General features: G+C 39.9%; 1 protein-coding gene across 8 annotated transcripts in view; it reads left to right on the top strand.

Moving 5' to 3' along the window:
* The window catches only part of ripor2 (RHO family interacting cell polarization regulator 2), a 69,775-nt gene that overhangs the window by 31,408 nt on the left and 14,790 nt on the right, over window positions 1–23,577 (top strand). For 6 of the 8 annotated variants that reach the window (XM_008422028.3, XM_081612126.1, XM_008422030.3 and 3 more), the window contains 5 exons: window positions 11,175–11,295; window positions 16,021–16,176; window positions 16,326–16,404; window positions 16,549–16,572; window positions 16,683–16,736. In XM_008422028.3, the coding sequence (XP_008420250.2) occupies window positions 11,175–11,295; window positions 16,021–16,176; window positions 16,326–16,404; window positions 16,549–16,572; window positions 16,683–16,736 (434 nt within the window). Of the gene's footprint in view, window positions 1–10,791; window positions 10,925–11,174; window positions 11,296–16,020; window positions 16,177–16,325; window positions 16,405–16,548; window positions 16,573–16,682; window positions 16,737–23,577 lie in introns of those variants that run through there. The other 2 variants (XM_008422029.3, XM_081612127.1) reach the window with 2 other exon arrangements.

Here is a 23,577-nt window from a genome sequence, read left to right as displayed (position 1 = left end):
CACATTCGACTCCCCGGTTTGTGTTTAAGTAAAGCGACAGTCAGATGATTCCTCTTATTATTTATTCTGTCCGGCTTGTTTTCAGCGTTGACGTGATAAAGCTGTGCTTGTTTAAGGATCACCAGGGAGGAACCAGAAATCAGAGCAGTCTCCCTGGGTCAGGATTCTAGGATTATTTCTGGTCCAAAAAGAAAAAAAAAAAAAAAGTAAGCTGGAGTCATTAGGTTATGTCATTAAAATCAAATTTTTATTCATATCACAACACCTTGTTAAAAAGTCAGCCAAAGCAAAACGCCTGATTTTCAGTTTGTTGTAGAAACTTTATACACGATAAGTACATGCTTTAGATGGTTCTGGTCTAAAATCAGACACAAACAGACGCGTTTACATCTCATCACTCCGGTCATTCAGATTCTGTAACGCCACTTTTAAAACAACACACACACCTCTTTTAAGTTCCTCCTTAGCTGAATTATTGAACAAAATAAATTCCCAATTCTTAGTGTAAAACGTGTTTATTGTAGGAAGGACATAAATGCCATTCAAATCAATGTTCAATGTTTGTGGGAACTCGTTACCATCACTGGGTTGGGTTTACAGCACCTCTTTAACCAAGGTGACGCATTTTACACACCGATGGCTAGAGGAAGATCAGATAACAGTGGCTGGAGTTCATAGACTCATAATCTGCCATGTTGTCTCTTTTACATGACAGACAGATTCTTGTTTTGACTCGGTATTCGAAAGGTGTGACATATATATTTAAGCTTCACAATGTACCGAATCATAATTGTCTAGAATATTTGGTTAATGTTATATATTTGACCAGTGGGAGGGACTGTGAGGTGTCTTTAATTCCCACAGCTGATATTTAGTGACTGACGCACATTATTTAATATTTGTCAAAGAAAAAGACGCTAGAAAAGGTGAGGTGCTCGTCTTTATCGTCACAGTTTCCAGCAGCAGAACGGCAGTTATGTGTCGTGTTAATATTGTGCAACCCCAAATTAGGAACCTGCTATTTGACAGGCTACCGTTAGGATTTTAAAACTTTAAGATCCTGTATAGACAGGTTTGTGTTTTATTACTAACTTCACTACCTGAAGCAAATTCATCAATCAGTCCTTTGTTATAAAATCTGTCAAGCTTTGTCTTGGCGTCCACTTAGAAACTGTGTGCTCTGAGCTGTGATATCATCACTCATTTCCGTCATTAATAACCGTTCTTGCCAGAAAGAAAAATCACTGGTTGTAAGTTGGGGGTTGTCATTTACAACAGGTCTGAAGTGTTGCTGGATGTTTTGATGAAGTACGGCATCTCGTTAGCAAATTGGCGAGAAAAAACAGAAGATTTGAGATATAAAGACTGACGCATTTGGTAAGAGGAAAGTTTAGGGTCATCTGAGATGGAGATGCAGTCAGTCTGACCGGTGGTGACGTGGATTTGAGGTTCAGACATTTTTGCATTTCTCCTCTAAAAATATGATTTGAACAATTTCTATTAATCCAGTAGGCTGAGAGTTTTTTTCTTTTAACAAATGGGACGCATTATGAATGGTTAGTATAAGTTTATTCTCAAAATCGGGTGATTTTCATAAAATATGAAATAAACTAGTCGGTAATTGTAAAAACCAAAGACTAATTATTTTAGCTTCTTTCTTCAGTCTGAAATAAAACATTCTTCTCACTGTAATTAAATTTACCGTTAACCAATGAAAAAAATAACTTGGAACTAAAACAATTCTGCTTTCCTCACAGCTGCACTAAACTGAGACATTGGAGCATAAGTCATTAATATTACTTCCTCGAAAGCGGGGGAAAAAACTTAATTTTGATGGATTAAGCAAATATGAAATTCACTAATTACATCGTTAGAACCTTAAAATTAGAAATTTTATTGGGCTTTTTGCCACATTTTTCTTTTACAAACTCAAACGAGTGAAAATAATAAGCTTTCGGTGGCCAAGATTATGAACCTTGTTATTGTAACTTTTGTATTTTTTACTCTTTTACTTTTTTCTTTAGCTGGCGGAAACATCCTTGCTAAAGAAATATGCCGATAGTTGTCCCACAGCAATAGAATAGTGCTCCCTATACCTTTGTTACGTCATTGGCTTGTTGCAGAAACTGGAATAAGACTCATCTGACTTCCTCTCAGTTGGGTGCATGTTCGCTGTTTGCTCGCTGTGAAAGCTGAACTCTATTATTAAAGGTGTTTCATCTTCGCCTCACACATTATTTCCTCCACACTGTCGTCTTAAAGAATTTTCCTTCCTGTCTTTTTGCCATTTATGAGAAACCTTTCCACTAAGGATGAATAAAAGCGCTGTCCACGGGAGGGACGCATGCTTTATCCCGGCGCTAGAACACAGCGAGGCTCTCTGTTCTCAAAATCATTTTGCTCTGCAAAAGTAGCTCTAAATGAGCAAATCTCAAATTTGATTAAGAAGCAATATCATGAGCCTTCTGCCCTGTAGGATAGTCAATTCCCATTTGCATTGTGCCTCTCTCGTCTCTTTGCTCTGGTGGTTCTCCATAAGCAGAAATGTGCTTGTGTTTCTGGGTGCTCTGCAGATTTATCAGCGTCATGTGCTTTACCTGCAGGCGATCTGAATTCAAAACGTGTTCTCTCCAAGACTGTATGAAGGTTAATGTGATGAAAGGAGGATTAAAGCTGAGTGACTGTTGTGGCTGTACAAGTTTGAGTCTGTATCTTGGCAATGCAGAGAATTCAAATGTGTCCAAGTGATGATTTTGCTTATAAAAGGAGGAAAACTATTCTCATCAACTCTGCCGTATGTGAAAATATGCCTGCCCTCCTTATTAAGTCATGAATTAACCATAAAGCTTTGGTTCAGTTTCAATATCCACGCAATGTTTTCATTATTGCCTGATGTGTAGAATCAAGAAATCACTTAAAGGTAACAAGAAATGGGTTAAAAAATCTCAAACCATTCAGTTATCGGCTTGTGACCTTCAGCTTAATTGCATTTAAGTTATGCAGCAGGACAATGATCAAAAGCACAGGAGGATCAACAGAATGTGAAGTTTTGGAGTGGCCTATTCAAAGTCTGGGCTTAAATAAGAGAACCTGATTAAGATTCTGGCCTCCAATGGGACAAATAAAGATAATTCTGCAAATAAGTGTGGGATAAAGCTCCTTTAGTGCGATTCTAAAAGATTAATTGCCTGGATAGCAAAACCAGTTATTAGCCCTGAGGGTAATAACTGTCAATTTTGAGGTGGTTGTTTTGGATAGTTTGTTTCCCCTCAGTAAAGAAAATCATAATTTGAAAACTACATTTGTATGTAGTTGGTTATATTTCCCTGATATCAAAATTAGTTTGATTCAAAACTTTTAAGTGTGACAAAAAAAAAAAAACTTGCAAGGTTGGAAATACTTTTTCAAAGCGCGTGCAGGTATTTTGAGAGCAACCTAAAGGCGCTCTCCCAGGCGTCGCAGACCTTTCATTTCATGAAGACGATCAGAGGAAATGAAAATCAGAAAGAGGCAGCGGCAGCATTGCACGTTTTGGCTCTGGGCTGGTAGACGGTTTCAGCTTCTATTCAGATCCAGTTCACATAAACATGTAATTAGTTATAGCTTCACTTGTGCGCGTACCCTGGCGGCTTTTCCGTCTTCGCTGGAATGCATTATCTCATTTTGAGTGGTACCTGGATACGTATCATCGCCTCAATCACTCGGATTTGTTCGGTTGCAAACTGCTTGATTATCTCCCTCAGTGCTGCTGCTGCATATTCATACTCAGCCTCTTCTCTTTTGCATAAGACCTTTAATTATCTCCTCCCTGCTTTAATCTCTAATATTTTCTCACTTGTACGATCACATCATTTCATGGCAAGTGCACAAAGTTGAGAAAAAAAAAAGAAAGAAAATCATTTACCATAAGCTTGTCGTGACTTTGTAGAGATTCAGCTGAGCATCTGTAAACTTTAGAATATTGAAAAACATTTTTTTTTTTTTTTTGTACAAGTCAATATTTAGTGCTTAAAACACCCCAGCCCTGTAACACGAGTGTGTGTGTGTCCTACTTCTCTGGAGTTGGCTCATGAGCGATGCCTTGCGTAACTCACTTCATCCCATTTTGTCTGCTGTTGCCATGGTGAGTTTAATTTATACAGACGTTAAGAATTAGCCTTCTCTTGTTAACATGGGCTGTGGGCTGACGCTGTTTTTGTTTTGTTTTGGAACGGCTCACACTTTGAAACGCACACTGTGGGAATTTTTTACAGGAGTTATAATTGTGAGTTGAGCTGTGCGCAGTTGTTTGAGTTTGAATGAGGAGGGCGAACAGGGGTGGGAGGCTGTCAGCCACATGTAAGGGTTTGTTTAGCGCGCTAACGTTCGGCGGCAGAGGAAAACGTACAATGATTAATGGGATCATTAGAGGGAATCATTTAGGAGAGCAGCAGGGTTTGTTTACATGCAGGGATTATACACAATGATACCGAAGCTGAGCTGCCGCCTGTTTTGCAAATTTGCCGAACTTCTTCTATAACTCATGAGATTCAAATCTCTCTGAAAGCGGAAGGCTGGAAGCTTGTTTCATGTCAGAGTTTCTCTCTGAAGGAAACTTTCAGCCCAGTCTCAGGTCTTTTGCAGGTTTTCTTCCAGGATTGCTCTGTGTTTATCATCCCATCAACTCTGACCAGCTTCCATGCTGCAGCTGACGAAAAGCAACCCCATAGCATGATGCTGCCACAACCATCCTTCACAGTGGGAATGTACTGTCGCTTGAATTTTTGTTTCCTCTGACTTTCTTCCACATCTTTACTGTCTCCCCTGCAGAATTTGTGGCAGGTTGAAGCAAATTAACCCCTTGTGGCTTTCATTCAACTTTTTTTTTCTTTTTGTCATTCTTCCACAAAGCCCAGAATCAGGAAGTAAGGTCTAATATTTTATCTGCAGATTCTCCCACCCGAGCTGTGCATCTCTGCAGCTCTTCCAGAGTTACTGTGGACATCTTGGTTGCTCCTCTGATCAATGTTTTCCTTTCCCAGCTTGTTAGTTTAGGTGAATGGCCATGCTCTGGTCAGTTTGCAGCTTTTCCTCTTATTTTAAAATGATGGATTGAATCTCTGATGGTCAAAGTCTGATATATTGTTTTGTAACTTAACTTTTCTTTAAACTTCTCCACAACTTCCTCCCTTACCTTCTGCTTTGATATTTGGCCTTTGTTAGTAATGTTCGCTAACAAATCTCTGAGGTCTTCGTAGAACTGCTGGATTTATACAAACGGATGTTCTCCATTTAATGGATTTTATTTTGGGCCATCAAAGTAAGGGGGTGGATACAAATATGGTGCAATTTTTGTAACTTTTTACAAGCATCCACCATTTTGTGTTGCTCTGCCACCTAAAATCCCAACACATACAATGAAACTTGTGGTTGATTTTAATATCGAACGCTCCAACCAACGGGTTGGAAAACAAAAACAACTTTTGCTCTGTGGCTGAACATCTTTTAGGAGTGTTGCCTACATGCATCGACTCTTTGGTGACAGAATTAAACAAATGTAAGGGTGACTTGAGTAAAAAGCTCCGAGCTTGAATTTAACTGCTAAGCCAGAAACGGCGCATAAAGCTGAAAGCATTTTCCAGCTGTTCATGCTAGGGTGCAAATAATCAGACAAATTATTTGAAGACCCTGAAGTCTGCGGTTGTTTTTGTGGTGATGCGTAATAGCAGAAAGTGTGCGTTGCTCTCACTGTCATCCGTCAGGAAATGACACAATGTGATGCTGAGCAGGGTGATGAGGGAAATAAGGAGATGAAGAATAATTTAATAAAGTCCAAGAGGAAGAAGTGAGTCACACAGTCTCTTGGAGAATTTAGGACTAATATCTGAGTCGCCTCCATGCTTCTTAAAAAAACATGAATGGAGTGTCGTTTTTAAAGCCGTCTACAGAATTTAAAAACTCTGTTTTTTGTTGATTGAAGGCGATCCTGGCTGCTCTGTAATTAATCAAAACACTTCCAATAAATTACGTTTATTTATGTAGCTTAACTTACTAATAGGTGTTATTCGAAGGCACTTTACAAGAAAAACAGATCCAGATGTAAAGTGCATGCAATCCAAATATTTACTAAACGCTTAACGATTAAAAAAACAGATTTGTTAAGAACACGGGTATGAAGGTAATTTTTCGACACATTGATCCTGAGCTCTCCTTTCATATTCGGGTGTCTGTTTGATTGCTCTCTATAAAAGATCAGTGGCTTCCCATTCATCTTCTCATACCCGCAGGCTCTTTATTGACTCCAATATACTTATCCTGCATGTTCGTCACCCTCTGAGCTCAGCGTCCGCAAGTCCTGACACAGCTAAGTAACGGTCAAGGGTAAGGCTAATACATTACTACTTATTGGACTTTAGAGCAAATTGGTCCTGCAACAGATTCCCTGCTCTGCACCGCCTCCTCCCATTTACTAATTGCGTATTTGTCATATGGTGACCTCTGCCAAGTGGAGCTCAGCATACTGATCAGTTTAAGGCTTAGATATAGAAAGAAAGCCTTAAAAAGCCTGAAAAGCAAATGTATATTTCAGGCTGGGAAAAAGATAAATGGGTTGAAAGGCGGCTGCATTTAGCATTGTTGATAAACCCCAATACGATCCATCTGGCTTTTAAAGATGAAAACAAAGCGTAAGGGTTTTTATTGACTCAAAATGAGGTAATGAGTGAAAAAAAAATCTTTATTCATCCTGAAACATTGATTAGAAATTTGGCGTTTCCTTTGGTCACAGTTTGAAAGTGAAACTTTAGAAGCTTGTAGGTGATTTGGTGTACAGTCACATGATTTATCGAGTGAAGGAGTTGGTCAAGAGAGCTGAATAAAAGTTTTCTGACTGATTTTTATATATTCTGCTAATAAACTGATAATAACAAGGGTATTGTGGATATTAAAAGATCAAACGTGTATAATTGGTCACAAACCAAATCCACCAGTTCCTTGTTTGCAGCCTCTTGATACCAAACATTTCTCCCTGGTCCCGAGATACAAACATTCGTTTTGTCTGCTTATTGTGCCGCTTGTATAAACTTCCTTTGCTTTTATAGATGTGGGAAATGTGCTTAAACCACAGACATGGTGAGCATATTTAAAGAACAGATGTTATCCCTGCTTCTGAGGGGAAAGATGATTATCTTTTTATAAAGTGGGCGAGTTCCTGGAAATGCACGTAGGCCAAACAAAGAAGCCTCCACCTTACACTTAGAGGCAGGTTTTTCCTGTGGAAAAAAACAAATCTTCCTCAAGTGGAAGCGTTGCTTTTTTATACACATATATATCCCCCCCCAAAAAAATAAGAAACTCAAACACATCATGTGTACCATTTGGGAACATCAGTATTTATAAAATACCACCTTTGCTTCTTTTGCGTCCTATAAACACAGGAAATAGAAAGGAAACAGGGAGAGTGCTCTGAAGAGTGTCCATCATGTTCTGCTGTTAGCCAGAGAGCATTAGGTAACAAGATGAGCTATCATTTCCCACTCGCTGCTCTTATTTTAGACTGTACTGAGTCAGAAAGTCAGAGAAATAAACGCAGAGCACAGAAAAACACTGAAATGGGCCCAAATGGTGGTTTGGGCCTGGTGTTATTGCAATATTAGAGGTTAAACAGTTTGTGGTAAAGTATTTGCCCCCTTACAGATTTCTGCAGGTTTTGCTTTTTCATCACACTTGGAACGTCTCAGTTCATCAAACAAAAGTTAAAAAAAAAAAAAAAAAAAACGCCATCCAAGCTAACCTGGCCTTATGTGAAAAAAATGAATGGCTAACTTTTGGCAAGTCAGCTTTGGGTTCAGCTTAAAAACATGGAACAGGAGTGAATCTACCCAGGAGTGACCAGCCTACCAAATTACCCAGAGCTCTTAGCACAACATCTAAAGCACTGTGGACCTGAGTTAAGGTCGGTGTTCATGTTTCAACAAGAATAAAAAATGGCGTCCATTAGAGAGATCAAAGTTGAAAAACATTTGTAAATAAACCACGATATTCACCAAGACTTTTGGTAGAATATTTTGTGGACTGCAGACACTAAAGTAGAACATTTTGACAAGCATTATCTGACTTTAAAAAATAAAAATAAAAAAAATAGAACATCACACTGACGTACAAACATTGTGGTAGTGTTAAGTGTAATGAGTTGTCTTATTGTTTCAGCTTTTGCAGCCTTGTAATTGATGAAACCTTGAATTATACAGTCAAGCAAAAAAGTCCTGAAGAATGTTTTCTGACCATTGAGCTCAAGAAAATTTGGGTTTCCTGCAGGACAATGGTCCAAATCAGAACAGCAAGTCCAGCTTTTAATGCCTTAAAAAGACAAAAGAATCGAGGTTTTGGAGCAGTCTGGTCTTAAATCCACCATGTCTTAAATAGTCACCTCATTCACTGAGACTGAATTTCTACGAAGAAGAGGTCAAGATTTCTACACAAGAGATGTTACTTTTTGTCTTTGGTTTCCTCATTAATTGAAATCATTTGAATGAAATTGCAAGAAGCAGAAAATCTGAAAGGGGGAAGATACTTTACTAAAAGTCCTTTGAATATATTGATATGCAAAGTGTAGGTTTGCATATTTAATTAATCCCTAACAAAACAGGATGTGATTGATATTAAATTTTGCACAACGGTACCATGATAATGGTTTATCCAAAACCTTGTGACTAAAAATATCAAATTATTTGTCTGCCAAACTGAATAAAATCCACTATTGGGTAAAACTCTTTTCTACAGCCATTGGTTCACGATGGTTGAACTGAAGCGTCACGGCCACTGAGGTCCTCTGTGTTTCAGGAGATCCTGCTGCTATTATTAGCCATTGTTAGCTTTTTGTCCTACAACTTCAAATTGGCTCGTGTTTCTTTGGTGTCGAGTCTTTGTGTTTCACTCTGTCTGGCGCTCAGACTCAATGTGACGATATCAGGTGGACGGCTCAATCAGTTATAGTGCCTTGGATGGTGTGCGTGTGTGTGTGTGTGTGCGTGTGTGTGTGTGTGTGTGTGTGTGTGTGTGTTTGCTTGCATTTGCATGATAACGCAGGCCTCACCCTGCCCCCCACATGGCTCTTGTCTGTCTCGTCTGGGGACATAAAGAGAAGCGGGAGAAAGCAGGGTTTGTTGAAGCTCTGGGGTGATGCAACCAGCCTGAAAAAAAAAATCCAGTGTTTTTCCTGCTGCCTCCATGTTTGCAAAGTTGTTTAACTGGAAACTCTGGGATGATTTATGTAGTCTGTGTCAGGACAAAGAGCTGACTCAGGATTCTTTGGTATGGTTGTAGGGTCTAATCAGATTTGATGAATTTCTCTCTTTCTCTTGCTCTCTCTCTCCGCGACTCTTATCTCTCAGCTCTGGACTGAAATGACTCACGCAAAACGTTTGCAGCTCTCACCCTATCGGTGCCATCGACACTGGAATCATTACGTATTATTTGGTGGTTAGAGTTACTCTCACTTTGTGACTTGCTGAGTTTTCTTTCTGGAGCTTTAAGTGTTTTTTTTCCAGAGTCTAAATAAATTTAAACATTTGAACTGCTCTAATTTACCTCATGAATTTAAATAATCCCCCTCGTAGCACAGTTATAATGATCGTTTTGCAGATTATCTCGCCACGGTCTGGTAGTCATGTGTTTCCTCTTTCCAAAGCAAAGCGCCTTGTCGTTCCGTTTGAACTGAAATATTGCTGTCATCGAACCAGGCTATCTTAGGGCACGGTTTCAAACATGTGACAGCTTTGGTCTTGCTTTACTTTCTCAGAAGCAGAAGAACCATCTGAAGCTGCTCTTATGCCTCTGCTGACGTTGAAGTTTTAAACAAAGACGGTAAAAAAGTCAGCATCTAGGAAAAGTATGCACAGAATATGTTTAGATTTCATTATGTTGCAACAAAATTGTTGTGCAATTAGAGATGCAAACATGCATAGCAGCATAGCTGCATTTTGTCTCGGCTAGTTGGAGCAGGGATGCATCTAAAGGTTTCAGGACTAGATAGTTATGTGAAATAACACGATATAAAAATACTCAAGGGGTGTGAGCACTCTTGAAAGGCTCTGCAGTCGTCATTGTTTCTGCTTCTTTGACTTGTTTTTGTGCCTATAGCAAACCAGAAAAGTTGACCTGCTCCCATTCTGGACTTCATCTGGATTGTACAACATCCACCTGCTGCCACCTGCACAACAGTTTGACGTTAAAAGTCATTTCTCTCCAGCTGAAGCTGTGATTTGGTTGTCTCGGCAGACCCATCGTCTCTTTGGGCACCTGATCCTTGCCACATCATTATCTGACGGCTATATTTGGTTGCTTCGCCGTCTATTTTCAGCTCGCTCTCCGAGTGCCCACGTCAGTCACGCTGCTTTCTTCTCCCTTAGGGAAAAAGAATAGAAAAGGAAAGAATTGAAATCTGCTGCTGGTAAATATAGACACAGTGATAAAAGGTGCTTCAACTCCAAAAAGGGACTGATTAGATAATCTTTTTGCAGAGATGATTGGACTGTCAAACCAAAGGAAAAAATGTCTTTAGAAATACTTTGTGAACAAATGTAGGTCTGGTGAGCTGCATATTGTCTTTTAGCTCAGATATAAACTCCTGCACAGCTGATGAAAAGCAACTAAAGGCTTTAGGCTGTGAAACCTGCTTGAGGCGTAACAGTAACAGCTGACGTTTGTTTGCATCAACGTGGTGACGGAGACCTAAAGAAGGCTGAGGCGTGTTGGGACAGGCGCTGAATGCTGCTCATCCACATGGAGAGCATCACCGACGGCACTTAATCTGGTGCTGCGCTGCACAATGTTCACTTCACTCTGGTTATCTTCAGGATTCCTGCTTAGTCTGGACAAATATGGAAAAGCACAGAATACCGTTTCACTATTTTCCAGGTCGGGGAAAGTATGGAATCAAATAAGAGTGAGGAGACATGTTTTCGTTTCCAGACTTGTCCTTCTTTCTTTGTGTCCTGCTTCCTGCCCTGTGTCCTTCCTTTCCTCTCTCCATCCCTTGTATCCTTCCATCCTTGCAGGTTTTTTGGTTTTTGAAGCCTGTCAGTCTACAAATATCACCAAAAAATTCATAGTTGGCATTTCATACTTTACAGTAAAGTTGATTCTGGAAAAGTCTGGATTTTTTTTTTTAAACTCCGTGTCTTTGTCTGCCGCAGGAGTGTCTTCGCGCGTCCCGGAGATCATGGCGGCTGGCACCCACTCCCCTGGAGGGCCCAACGGGATCATACGGAGCCAGTCGTTCGCTGGATTCAGCACGTTGCAGGAGCGGCGCTCTCGGTAAGTAAACACCCACAAAAACCCACCATATGAGCTTTAAAAAAAAAAATGTTTGAAATAAATTGATATGCAAGTCAGGGGTTAGCTAGTTTAGAAACAATTGCTGTGCTAGATTTACAGCCATTTAATTGTATTTCTTTTTTGCTCACAGAAAAAGTTTCTTTTTGGACACAAACCCAATTTAAATAGGCTCTCATAATTTTAATCTGCCTTTGAGCATTAGCCTCTTCTTTACTAAACTCTATATTGGATAAAACAGGGAATGATAATGCATTCAGATTTTAAATATATGGTAATTAAACTATTTTAACCTTAAAATAGAAATATTGTCACCAAGTCATTTCTGATTGCAGTTTTGAACACGTTAAAACTAATAGAAAAATAAATATGCTGTGTAGTTCTAAAGGTTGCTGTCTAAAATTTTGTTGATATTGTTTTTACTCATTATGTTTAAAAGGTAATTATGCATTTGGTCAACTTTAGCTGTTTTAAATATGCATGCAAACATAAATATAGCCAAGATAATCATGGACAGTAGAGCAAACCTTATTTTTTAGCACGACTAATGATGATTATTGCTACTTTACCAAAGTGTAAGATTTTATTAATTGTTAATTAAAAAGATTAGAACAAGAAATGCTATAAGTGAATGTTTAAAATGATTTTTGGAGTCACAAGGTTTTCCTGCATGCTGCATTTAAAAAAAAAAATGTGTGTATTAAGAGGAAAACGCCTTCTGGCTTTACTACTAATATCAATAATTCTAACTGTCCTTACAAACAACTTAAAGTGCTGTTTTTCAAGGATGTACTTCCTGGACTACTAATTACTGGTTTATCCCAGCCAAACCTGACGTACTGCTCCCACTCATGGTATTTTCAGCTCACTGCGTGTTTCTTAAGTCTTGTAACGTGTGCAGATGCAAAAAGGGGTAAATCTAAGGGCACAAGTCTGTTTGCAATTCTGTGTCTACGTGCATCACCAAGGCTCATTAGAGGAGAAGAATAGCACTCAAGAATAGCATCAAACCTGCCAAGGGAGACGGCTGCCACAGTGGGAGAAGATGAGAAGTGTCAGTAATCTGTATAAAACAGTCATTTGGCTGCTCTGACATCACTTCTGAATGATCGCTGCGTTGAGAAGTCGCAGAGCTGCTTCTGTCATTAATGCTTTTCAAATGGGGAAATATTATTACTTTGCGTTTGATCCTGATTTAAATGCAACGACAATTCAAGCTGCTGCTTCACAGAAGTGGATATTAAGGCCAAGTTAATATGCTGGGTTTTTTTTGCTTGGAAACAGATGTTCGGAGACGTTAAAAGGGGCTTTTCCTGCAGTTAGTTTTGTGTGTTAAAGGTTTTTAGAGTTTTGCAGCACTGACCAATGAGATCCCTGACAGATCACAGACTGTCTGGACAGTGTGGAACATGGTGGAAAAACAAACACGGCAGACTTTCACTGATGCTCCTGGTCAGCCTGAAGCTTGAAGTTTATTGTCCATCCTTCCTTCCAAATATGAGACTGGAAAAGTCTAATTTTTGTTCATTCCTGACATCTCTGCAAAACATTCAAGTGACCCACAGGGATCCTACAGTTTTCACATCAATAGGCTTTTAAGGATGATGTTTTTGACTCCTCCTTCTAGAGATAAAGCACATTCACACTTCCATTCCGGATTTCTCTTTTACAATCTTCTTTTTCGGCGCTTACTTGTCTTCAGCTGTCCTGGTCCTGCTGAGAGAACCCATTTAGAAATGCCCCTGCTCTCTTTTCTCTCTGCTCAGACAGTGAATGAATGGTATGGCATTTGTTGGAATGACTCAAGTGTGTGGGCGACTTGCAGCGACAGACGAGTTACACTCTGATAACGAGGGACGTGGAAGGCTGCAGAGATACGGCCTCTGATGCCGCTGCAGCGCGTCGCAGTCTGTACGAGTGGCTCTGTTGCTGCTAACGGACTTCTCATGCGTGATACGTGATCACGCTTCGCAGGCATTCATGCATGCTTGCATCCTACAGACGTTGCACTTTTTGTGCAGGGGCGCGAAATCAAATGTATTAGTTGGCATAGAAATTGTGGCATGTGTGCATATGCGTGCTCCTAAGCGTGTCTCCGTCAAGAAGCATTTTGCACTGCAGCTCATCTGACCCCAAGGCGAAACAGCAGTTTGATTCAGTGTTGCCCTACATTTGTGGCAGCTCCGCGTGAACTTCCACTCTCGCGTTTCAACACGTCCAGCTCTGGAATCGGTTGCTTTCGTGTCCCTAAGACGATTGTTTGGTCGAAGGAAAGAACGCAGTTTGATAAATCTGAGATACTTTTAAAAACCACGAATGGGGCAAAAATGAGTGTAACGTAAAATTAATTAATGGGAGAGCAGAGAAAAAAATGTGTGGCAGCTCTTTGGTCTCTAAACATGCGCTCCATATTAAATAATTTAAAAATAATTTGTGGTAAAAGGAGATCGAGTTCAGTCTGCAGTGTTTTTTTTTTTTTTTGTTATAGGAACTTTTAGAACTAACTAATAAAAAACATGAAACAAAACTGTGGAATGATGTTTCCACTTTATTAAATAACAGACTTGTTTTACTGTTTTTTTTAAAAAAAATATTATTATTGTTATTATTTTAAATGAACCTGAATTGGCTATTTTTAAAACCGGTGCGATGGATTAAATCACAGATTTTCTAAAAACAAAATGACACAAAAGATGAAAGGATGCGGAACTTTCTTTAATGAAATACTTTATCATCACATTGCTTTGAACAATGGGCGTTGCTCAAGTGAGAATAAGGCTGAGCTGCAAGTGGGTCAGTTTTATTACAGCAGATGATGTGTGGAGAAATACCTGCTGTTTAGTGTGGCAGGAGATGTGTAATGCTGTGGGCCATGGAAACCTTATTGGATGTCACCATAAACTACTTTAAATGTCAGGAGATTTTACGTAGAAATATAATGGGTTTAAATGCTCTTATTGTACTTTTTAAAAATATATAAATATCTAATTCCTTAAAGAAATTCACAAGTATCCCGATAATTGTAATGATATAATTTAAATGACAATTGTTTTCATTTCCTTTAAACCCGACTTGTGTTTAGCTGTACCAGATGTGTTGTCTTCTTCCTTTTGAATCAGTTGTTGGTTTCTTTGTGAGCCACCGCTGGGGAGGAGACTGATGAACGGTCGAGTGTCACAGTTTGCTCTGAGCTTTATTGGCTCCGTTTTGTAACTTTGCTCTGGAGCAAGATAAATGACAGCCTTTCTGAGGTCAGTTAAAAGTAGCGGGGGCTCAGAGAGGACGTGTCCGCATGACTTCCCAGATAGGCACACATACGTGCCGTTTCACACACGCTTCCTGGGAGTGATAAGGTGGTCCGGGCTTCTTGGGTGAAGATATGATTTGTTAACGTGTTTAACAAGAGAGTCACGGTGTTACGTATTCTTTTTCTGCAAAAAGGAAAAAGTTTCAGATTACCAAACAGATTTTAGTACCAGATAGAGATAATTAAATGTAATACAGAATATGTTTGGAATGATTATATCATTTATTGATTTAAAAAAAAACCTTGACATATGACGAACACTAACTGTCAACCTCTTTAAATCATTAACTTATGATAACTTTTCAAATTTTTTGATAAAAATTAGCCACGCCAAGCATATTTAAATCCATCCATCCATTTTCTTACACCCTTGTCCCTTGGTGGGTTCGGGAGGGTTGCTGGTGCCCATCTCCAGCTAACGTTCCGGGCGAGAGGCGGGGTTCACCCTGGACAGGTCGTCAGTCTGTCGCAGCATATTTAAATCCATAAAATAAAAAAAAATACAAGAAAAGATGAGAAACAAAGTTTTTATCAGTATGGAAAGAAAATGAGGAACCTGCCACCTGCCAAACTGGATCAAATAATGCACCACCACGTCATCCAGGAGGTCTAAAGGAACCGAGAACAGTATCTAAAGCAGGACAGGTATCTCTAAAGGTTAAGGTCAGAGTTCAAATTCAAAAATAAGGAAAGAGACTCAGCAAAAAATGCTTGTTGGGAGAGTTTCGAGGTGAAAACCAGTACTGACCAATAAAGGAACGTCAAGACCCAATTTACATGAGACAAAAGAACATCTTAATGATGACTGGACTGGTGAGACAAAAAGTTTTGAACTCTGACACCTCTACCATGAAGACTGACCTGCCATCGGCTTGTGGCCATGATCCAAGGCCATACCTGCATGTCTTTCTCTGAAGTGCACCGAAAGGGGCCCTGCAGAGTTTGAACTGGATTGAGACGCTGTGGGACGACTATAAAAAGACTGTTCATGCTTTAAACCCTCCAGTGTGGCTGGATTAAAACAATTCTTCCAAGAAAAGCGGACCAATTACCTTTTATAGAGATGTAAAAGACTCGCGGCCAGCCACCACAAACACTACATGACAACTGTTGACGCCAAGGGTGGCACAACCAGCATTAAAGTTTAATGGGCTGCTGTTGTTTTTTTAACATAGGTAAAGCCCCGTTTGGATAGTTTCTCTAAATAAGTGAAACCATCGTTTGTAAACTGTTTTTGTTGTATTTACTCAGGTTATCCTCAGTAAATGGTAAGAAATATGCAAGTGTCTAATCCGAATGCTTTTTTCACGACGCTATTCACACCAGCTTTGCTTTGGAGTTTCTCAACGTCATTGACCCGGTGGAATATAAAATCATCATCCGTCTTTCTGCGTCTGCAGCTGTAACTCGTTCATTGGGAACTCCGCGGTGCCGAAGAAGCCTCAGTCGAAGCCCAAGAAGCCCCACCTATCTGGCCATAAAGGCGGCAGCAGCTCCAGGGAGCCACAGCCCAAACGACTGGAGGAGGTCTACACGGCTCTCAAACAAGGCTTGGAGTGAGTAACTCACACTCTCGTGTTCATCGTCGTTAACATTCCCACCTGGGAGCATGTTTAGACTAATCTCATAAATGTTTATGTTTAAGAGATTTGCTATTTCCTTTCTGTGAAGATTTTTATCAAACGTTTCTTTACCTGCTGCTTAGTGAATACCTTGAAGTTCATCAGACGGAGCTGGATAAACTCACATCTCTGATGAAAGACATGAAGAGGAACTCTCGCCTGGTGAGACCCATGAGAACACGTCGATGTGGTTTAACACTGTGCATGCAAATATTAGGTTTAAGCAACATAAAAATGTATATTTTATGACTTTTCTCATTGTCTGATGCACGCCTTTTCCTAACTTTTTGTGTTGTTATTCTCCAGGGAGTGCTGTATGATCTCGACAAGGTAAGCCAATGGAGGTTGCGTTGAAAAGCACCGAGACGTTTTTGCATCAAAATGCCATGCGCTGCCGCATTGTTGTTGTAGTAAAGCTGGCTTTCTGTGTCTTCCTGCAGCAAATCAAAAGCATTGAGAGGTACATGAGGCGCCTCGAGTTTCACATCAGCAAGGTAAGGATTGCTGAGATCCCAGTGGGTTCTTATTATTTTAGGGCTCTTTGTACCTTAAAAAATGTTTTAACAGTTCTGACCTGAAGCTTTGGCTTTTTTTTTTCCTTGTTGTTTTTTCCCCCTTGTAGCCAGATATTCATAAAAACAGAAAATGTAAAAGGAGTAGATGTTTCATACCTTTTGCATATTACAGACATTTCAATCTCTCCAAATAATGTAGCTAACATAATTCTTCCGGTTTACTTCTTATTTATGTAAAGGATATATTTTATTTAAGTGCAGCTATTTCTGTATGTTATCCACAAGGAACTTTGGTCAAAATCTGTTGTTTTTATAGAGGATTATTATGTAAAATCGACTTTCTGTGCCATTTTATAGCACAATCAAGTGACCATGTTACATTCAGCAGTTATAAAAATGCTCTATATATCAAGCTTAAAATGTTTGGTATTTACATTTTAAGCTATTAAGAAGCTCCTGCTATTTCCAACACTTTTTAAAGATTGGTGATCGGCCAGAAAACTGCAATCGGTGCACCCTTCTGACCAAAGTGAACCTCCGGTGGGTTCTGCTCTTGAGTTCTCGTGAATCATCAACCGTTCGGCCTTTGTACAAATTCCTGTTTTTGCCACCTGTCTCATTTCTCTGATCTTACAAGAGCAGCCTCCAACGAAAACGACAAACTTTACTTTCCATATTTTCTAAAATGTGAAAGTGTTTATTAGGTATTGTGATATGTTTGCCCTTTAATACCGTATTTTTCAGCCGCTACTTTTCCCCCACGCTTTGAATCATGCGGCTTACAGCCCGGTGCGGCTTTTCTGTGTATTTTTCTTCAAAGAACAGGGGGGCGCTTTAGTCAAAATTGGAAATCAAAAAAGAAAATGCTGATTTTCATTTAGAACAAGCACATGCTAGCAGCAGGCACGACGAAGAAATGTTTTCAAACTCTTATCCCCTCATCATGGAAACCACACGAAGAAGTTCATATGATGCAGCTTTAAAGTTGAAGGCTGTCGATCTGGCAGTACAGATCGAAAGCCGCTGCTTGGCGTGAACGAATCCGTGGTCCAACGTTGGAGACGCAGGGCTGCGTCCTTAATAGCTGATTTATTAAGGTGGAAAACGGAGAGCAGCGGAGATACCAGCGGCTTACAGCCCAGTGCGGCTTATGTATGTACGTTTCCAGTTTGGTTTTTTTTGTTTATTTTTTTTGTAGGTGCGGATTATAGTGATGTGCGCTCTATAGTCCGGAAAATGCGGTAGCTTAAATGCATTCTTTTTTTTTTTAAATTGGACCAAAAGCCATGAGAGCTCTCTTTTTATATTATTTATTATTTTTGTTCCTGTTTGGATGATGATTTTAGGTTTCCTGCAGTTTTAATGCTTATGACAAGAAAAAGAAAACGTTTTTCCCTTTTTAAACCTTTTGTTGTAGTCTCCTCACAGGCTCCCAGTTGGGGTCCGTAATCTCCAGCATTTTATTTTATTTTTTTTCATTGTAGGTCCTACAATCTTGCAAGTCTCTTTGACTGTTCTTCCACATCCTCTGTTGTAGTCCAACATAGCTTGCTGGGCATCAAATCAGACCTGACAGCAGGTTATCAGAGCACACACGTCAAAACAACTGCACAGATCCGAGGGTAACTATGGTTACCTTCAAGACGGCCTTTGAAGTCAAATTGGGAATTCAAGGAAGCCATCTACCTGGAATGTTAACCCTCGGTAGCCGTACGCAAGATTTAGGACAATGAAAACTTCAGCTTTGTCCACAATCAAGCATGTGGAACGGGACTAAAGCAGTGAAAGAGATTGTGTTTTGAACTGATTTGTAATGCAAAGCTTTTCCTTTTTTCCGAGGACAGGCAGGAGTAATGAATTTGGATTAGGTGTGACTGAGAAGGTTTTTAAATGCGGGAAAAGGAACATGAAAAAAAATATGTCAGTCAAGTTGTACTAGGCCACGTCTCTAAAGTCATAAAGCTTTTCTGAGCTTTTCTTTGACACCGGTGACAAAACGTAGCGATGTTTCCTCCGCGTTATGAAGATGTCACAGGATGGTGTTGAGCAACCAAAGACTCAGACTTTCAGCTTGAAATCCAGCTTTATTTTGACACTCTCTCTGTTCTTGCTGACTCAGAACAGAAATAGATTTAAACGTAGCTGCAAATATTTGGAGAAGCAAAGGATTGTCTGATTTACCTTGTCATGCAGGTTTGAAGCCTCCAGTGTCTCTCTATCAGGTTAAATTTAGCTCCGGCTGTTTTCTGTTTTGCTCGCAGGTGTAATATTAGCATCATGTTCACTGATGTTTTCTGCAGTCTCATTACTGACTCTGTTTGGATTGTTTGTAAAAGCTTCACAAACTTTTCTTCCTTTCCTTGAAATTACTGGTTCCCATTTTTTGGAACAGAAATCACTATTAAAAAATTAAAATAAAATACACAGTTTATATTCTGTCAAGAAAGTGTATATAAAATACAGTTTTGGCCAAGATATGTAAAGCAGAGCTATACAAAGACCTGCTTAGTTGACTATCTGAAAGAAAGTGCTTCAGCTGGTCATGAATGGAAGATTTGTGATACATTTTTAAGATGAAAGACTGAAAAACAAGCGGCATATGTTTTTGTATTTTTGTATATATTTTTTTTAGCCCACATTAAATTTTTTCTTCCATTTTGTACTTGCACAGGGTGATGTGTACCGCAGAGATAACAACAGCAGCATCAGAGATGCCGTTAGACTTATGTTGCTTTTGGATAATCAGTGGATTTACGATTCAAAATGAGACGCGAGTTCCGGAGCACCGGCATATGCCATTTTCTCTCGTCTCTGAAAAACATATCTGTTCATCGCTGCGGCAGCTGTGAGCTCAGGTGTGAACGTGTTTAAGCCCAGACTCGGCCGCGTCTCTTTGTGCCGAACAGCTGCCACGAGGGACAACTTAACAATCGTCGATCAGCGGGGTTGTTAGTTTGCGAGTCACATCAGTCCGCACTTTTGTTCCCCGCGTCGCCTGCAGATGTCTATGCTGTAATTGGCACGCATGGAGGAGGCAGGTGGCACAACACTACCTTTATAATGTCCTGCATGGGACGAAGTCTGTAGCCACTGCTTGTGTTTGTGTGGGTGTGGGGAGGTGGAGCGGTATCAGCAGGGCATCATTAAAAAGATGAGTGACGCAGACTGAAGGTGAGCAGAGCAGCTGCCAGGCACCCTCTCCTTTTCCGAGGGCGAGCGTGTTTCGGTGCTTAACCACATGCCAAATTCAACCCAAGATGAGTGTGAATACTTTGCATGTGATTTTTTATTTTTTTTTTTTAATAAAGAGCATTTTCTGCTGCCCCGTCTAACCCCCATCTTGATTGGTAGTCCGTAAACACACATGCACACACACACAGCTCCCCAGAGAGGGTCCGGGTGTTTGGTGGGGCCTGCAGCTTTTTAATCTGCTTATAATCACTTGCTCCTGGGCATGAAATGTAGGTGGTTGTGCGCCATTATCCAGCAATTCTCAATAATGTTCACGTCTTAAGAGGATTTTTAGCCAAATCCTGTAGATTCTGTTAAAATTACACAGTCTATTTGGATATTATTGGGCTCAAATGCAATCCTGTAAAATTCCCAGTTAAACTTAATTGGTCGACAGTATAAGAACACTACTTAACATATATGTAATCTGTTTCTCACAAGGACCAAAACTGATTCCCTAGTAAAGATGTTCCCAAAACTGTCAGCTGGTTCTCCAAGCTGTTTGGGTTTTTTTCCCTCCAGCACTCCGAGCTGTAATTAAAACACTTCAAAGGAGAACTGATTTTAGCATATATTTAGATTTAATCTATCTTAATAACCACTTACCAGATGTGCTGGTCAACAGCCAAAATGGAAAGGATTTTTTTTTTTCATTGAATGACCCTTTAAGGTTATACAACTACTGAGCCTTGCATATGTATTTGTATTACATGAACTTTTTCTACATTTTGGCACGTCATAATTGAAAACTTATTTGATAGACCAACACAAAGTAGCACATAGCTGTCAACTGATGGCTGTTCTTATGGCAGATTCTCCCACCTGAGCGGTGGATCTCTGTAGCTCATCCAGAGCAACTGTGGGTCTCTTGGCTGCTTCTCTGATTAATGCTCTCCTATATCTGGCCTGTCAGTTTAGGCGAACATCTGTGTAGGTTTCCAGTTATGTCACTCTACATTTTATGCATGATTTTTCTCAAAAAAAAAAAAAATCCATGAGCTCTTCTCAGCACATCTGTACTTGAGTTGATGTTGTTTTTTTTCCTCTGTTTGCCAAGTAGATGTCTGAAGTTGTTGCGCTGAAATTTATTTAAGGACATAGGCGTAAAGGGGCTTAAAACAAATGCATGACACACTTTTCCTATTCAAGGATTCTTAGATTTTGAAGAAACATATTTAATTTTTCACTCGTTCCTCTCACTTCACTATTATTTACCACTTTTTGTTAGTTTACCATATAAAATCCTAATAAAATGCATTAGGGTTTGTTGCAAAAAAGCACTGTATTTAACTGTTTTTTATTATTATTATTGCTTCACTTTAATGATTCTGGGTAAATCTAATCAATCCTAATGTTTTCTGTTAATGCAAAGCCCTGTACGACTAATGAGACCAAATCTTGAATGCCTCTTCAGGATGTTCTTTATAAGGGCGCGAGGTACATCTGATCCGGTGTGCCTGTGTTTGTCTTGTTTGGAGAGGAGAATCTGTACTACTGTCTGTCAGAATGGGCTTGAAACGAGACATGTTGGATTTTGAGCCATCTGTCTGTGTCTGCGGTTCTCTCTCTGTTTGTATTATTTTTTCCTTTCATGTTTCTACTTTCTCTGGGGTACACTGTGCCCAAGGCAGAGCAATATGCTGATGGACAGCCTCTGGAGGAAGGCTTGGCTGACCTTCACAAGCGCATGTCCTCGAAGGCAGCGAGCGGCCGCTGTAATTGGGGACAAAAATCAGCTTCATTATCCAACAATGATAGGATAATGGCTATTCATCAGCTCTGGTTTGTTAGAGCCCATTTTTCCCAGTTTTCCTGCAAAGAAGCATAACTTTCTCTCAATGATTAGCCCATTACCAGCCTGTGGTTCCTACACAGGCTGGAAAAGTTTTGAATTTTATTTAACCATTTTCAAGTTCCGGGTTTTATTTTTACAAAAGTGGAAAAAGAATATGTGTATGAAAATATTTCTCCTCCATCCACCCATCTGGCTGTCAGTTTGTCTGTCCACCTGCCACTTCATCACTCCATCCATCCATATTTTAATCATGCTCACAACTCAAATATCCACTTTAAATTTATTGTAAAACTTTGTATTCACACTGCATTAATGGCTTTGAAAATGATTGAAATCATTTGTGGTTTGCAAATTCGGCCTATATGTCGGATTCCTGTGTAATTGGGCATTTGTCTTGTTTTCTCATTTCTTATCAGGATGAGAATTTTGATTAATCTTTTTCACAACAAATTCCAATTAAGGGTGTGTTTTTTTTTTAAACTGTATTGTAGGAATTATTTTTATTTTTTACCATTTTCTCCACTATTCAGTAAATATCAGTAAAATTGAAAATGTGATTAAATGCGTGTGTACTGTGTGGAGTGTTTTCCCCAAAAGCACAGAATGTTTCTCAAAAGCGATATTTGTGTGTGGTACAGTGCAGCCACAGAAGTCATAAATAGTTCTTATCGTCTCTTTTATAATTATCGCATTAGCACCACAAAATATTGTGAAAAACTTAATTCCGTATCGTATCTCCCACCCATGAGGCGCAGCATGACACGCCGAAACATTTCAGATCAACTCCAGCCTCTGGTTCTCCTTTACGATGAGTAAACACAGCGTGTGAGGTTAGATGTTGTTCTGAGGCCGGTTCCAGCTGCTGCCGCTTCGCCACATACCACAGACAGACAGGCAGACGGGCTGGGCCCCCGCTCTGGGGCAGGCTGGTGGGCTGCTCGGTTTGAGGTGGAGCTGCTGGAATCGCCGTGGGTGTGAGATTTAAATCTGACATCATCTGACTTGATTTTCAAACCCCATCGAACAGAAACTTTCCAGCGTGAACCTCCGATTGGGTCCCCATCTTAAAAGTCTCCCCAGCACACTGTGTTTTGTAAAGAGTCGTAAATAAATGGCAGCTATTAGGACAGGAGGAGCCAGACTGGGCCGTTCGCTCCAGCGTCTCCCTAATGAGTGCCATAAAAAGCACTCAGCATCAATATTTCAGCGCTGGCACCAGTCAGGCAGCTATATTTCCCTTTGATGAGGTTCACCAGAGGTGTTTTGTTTTGCCGGGCTGCCACTTTGATCATATGTGACTTCAGGAAGGTCAAAAAAACAGAAATTAGAAGTCCAGGTGAATTATGCTTTCAGAGTTTGTTACTCTGCACTACTTCGACCTTTGAGTATCTGCTTTGTTTTAATATTTCTAGGTTAGTTGGCTTGAGATAATCAGTTATACTTGCTTCTTTGTGTACTTTGCTCAATTTCAACCTTGCATATAAATTGCATTTAATGTTTTGGGGAAATAATGTGAGATTTAGATTTCATATGTGGAAATTGAAGTAAGGGGAAAAAAAATAATGTTGACATGACAGAAGATGCTGCAGTATCTAATCTGCATCTCTTCTGAAACCTCGTCATTTTTACCTCGCAGTAAATTATCCGGACGTTGATAGAGATGTTTCTGTGCTGTTCTGCAGAGCATAAACTCGGGCTGAAACCTGAAATCCTCTCCAGCTGAGCTCTAAGCCCAGTCTGACGGTACCTCAGAAGGGAAGCATCCCACTGTGTTACAGACTGGGGTCCTTAAAG

The sequence above is a fragment of the Poecilia reticulata genome, chromosome 11 (assembly GCF_904066995.2).
Source record: "Poecilia reticulata chromosome 11, P_reticulata-male-v2, whole genome shotgun sequence".
In the NCBI taxonomy this organism is placed as follows: Eukaryota; Metazoa; Chordata; class Actinopteri; order Cyprinodontiformes; family Poeciliidae; genus Poecilia; species Poecilia reticulata.
Note: the sequence above shows the minus strand (reverse complement) of the source record. Positions and strands in the feature narration are given on the sequence as shown.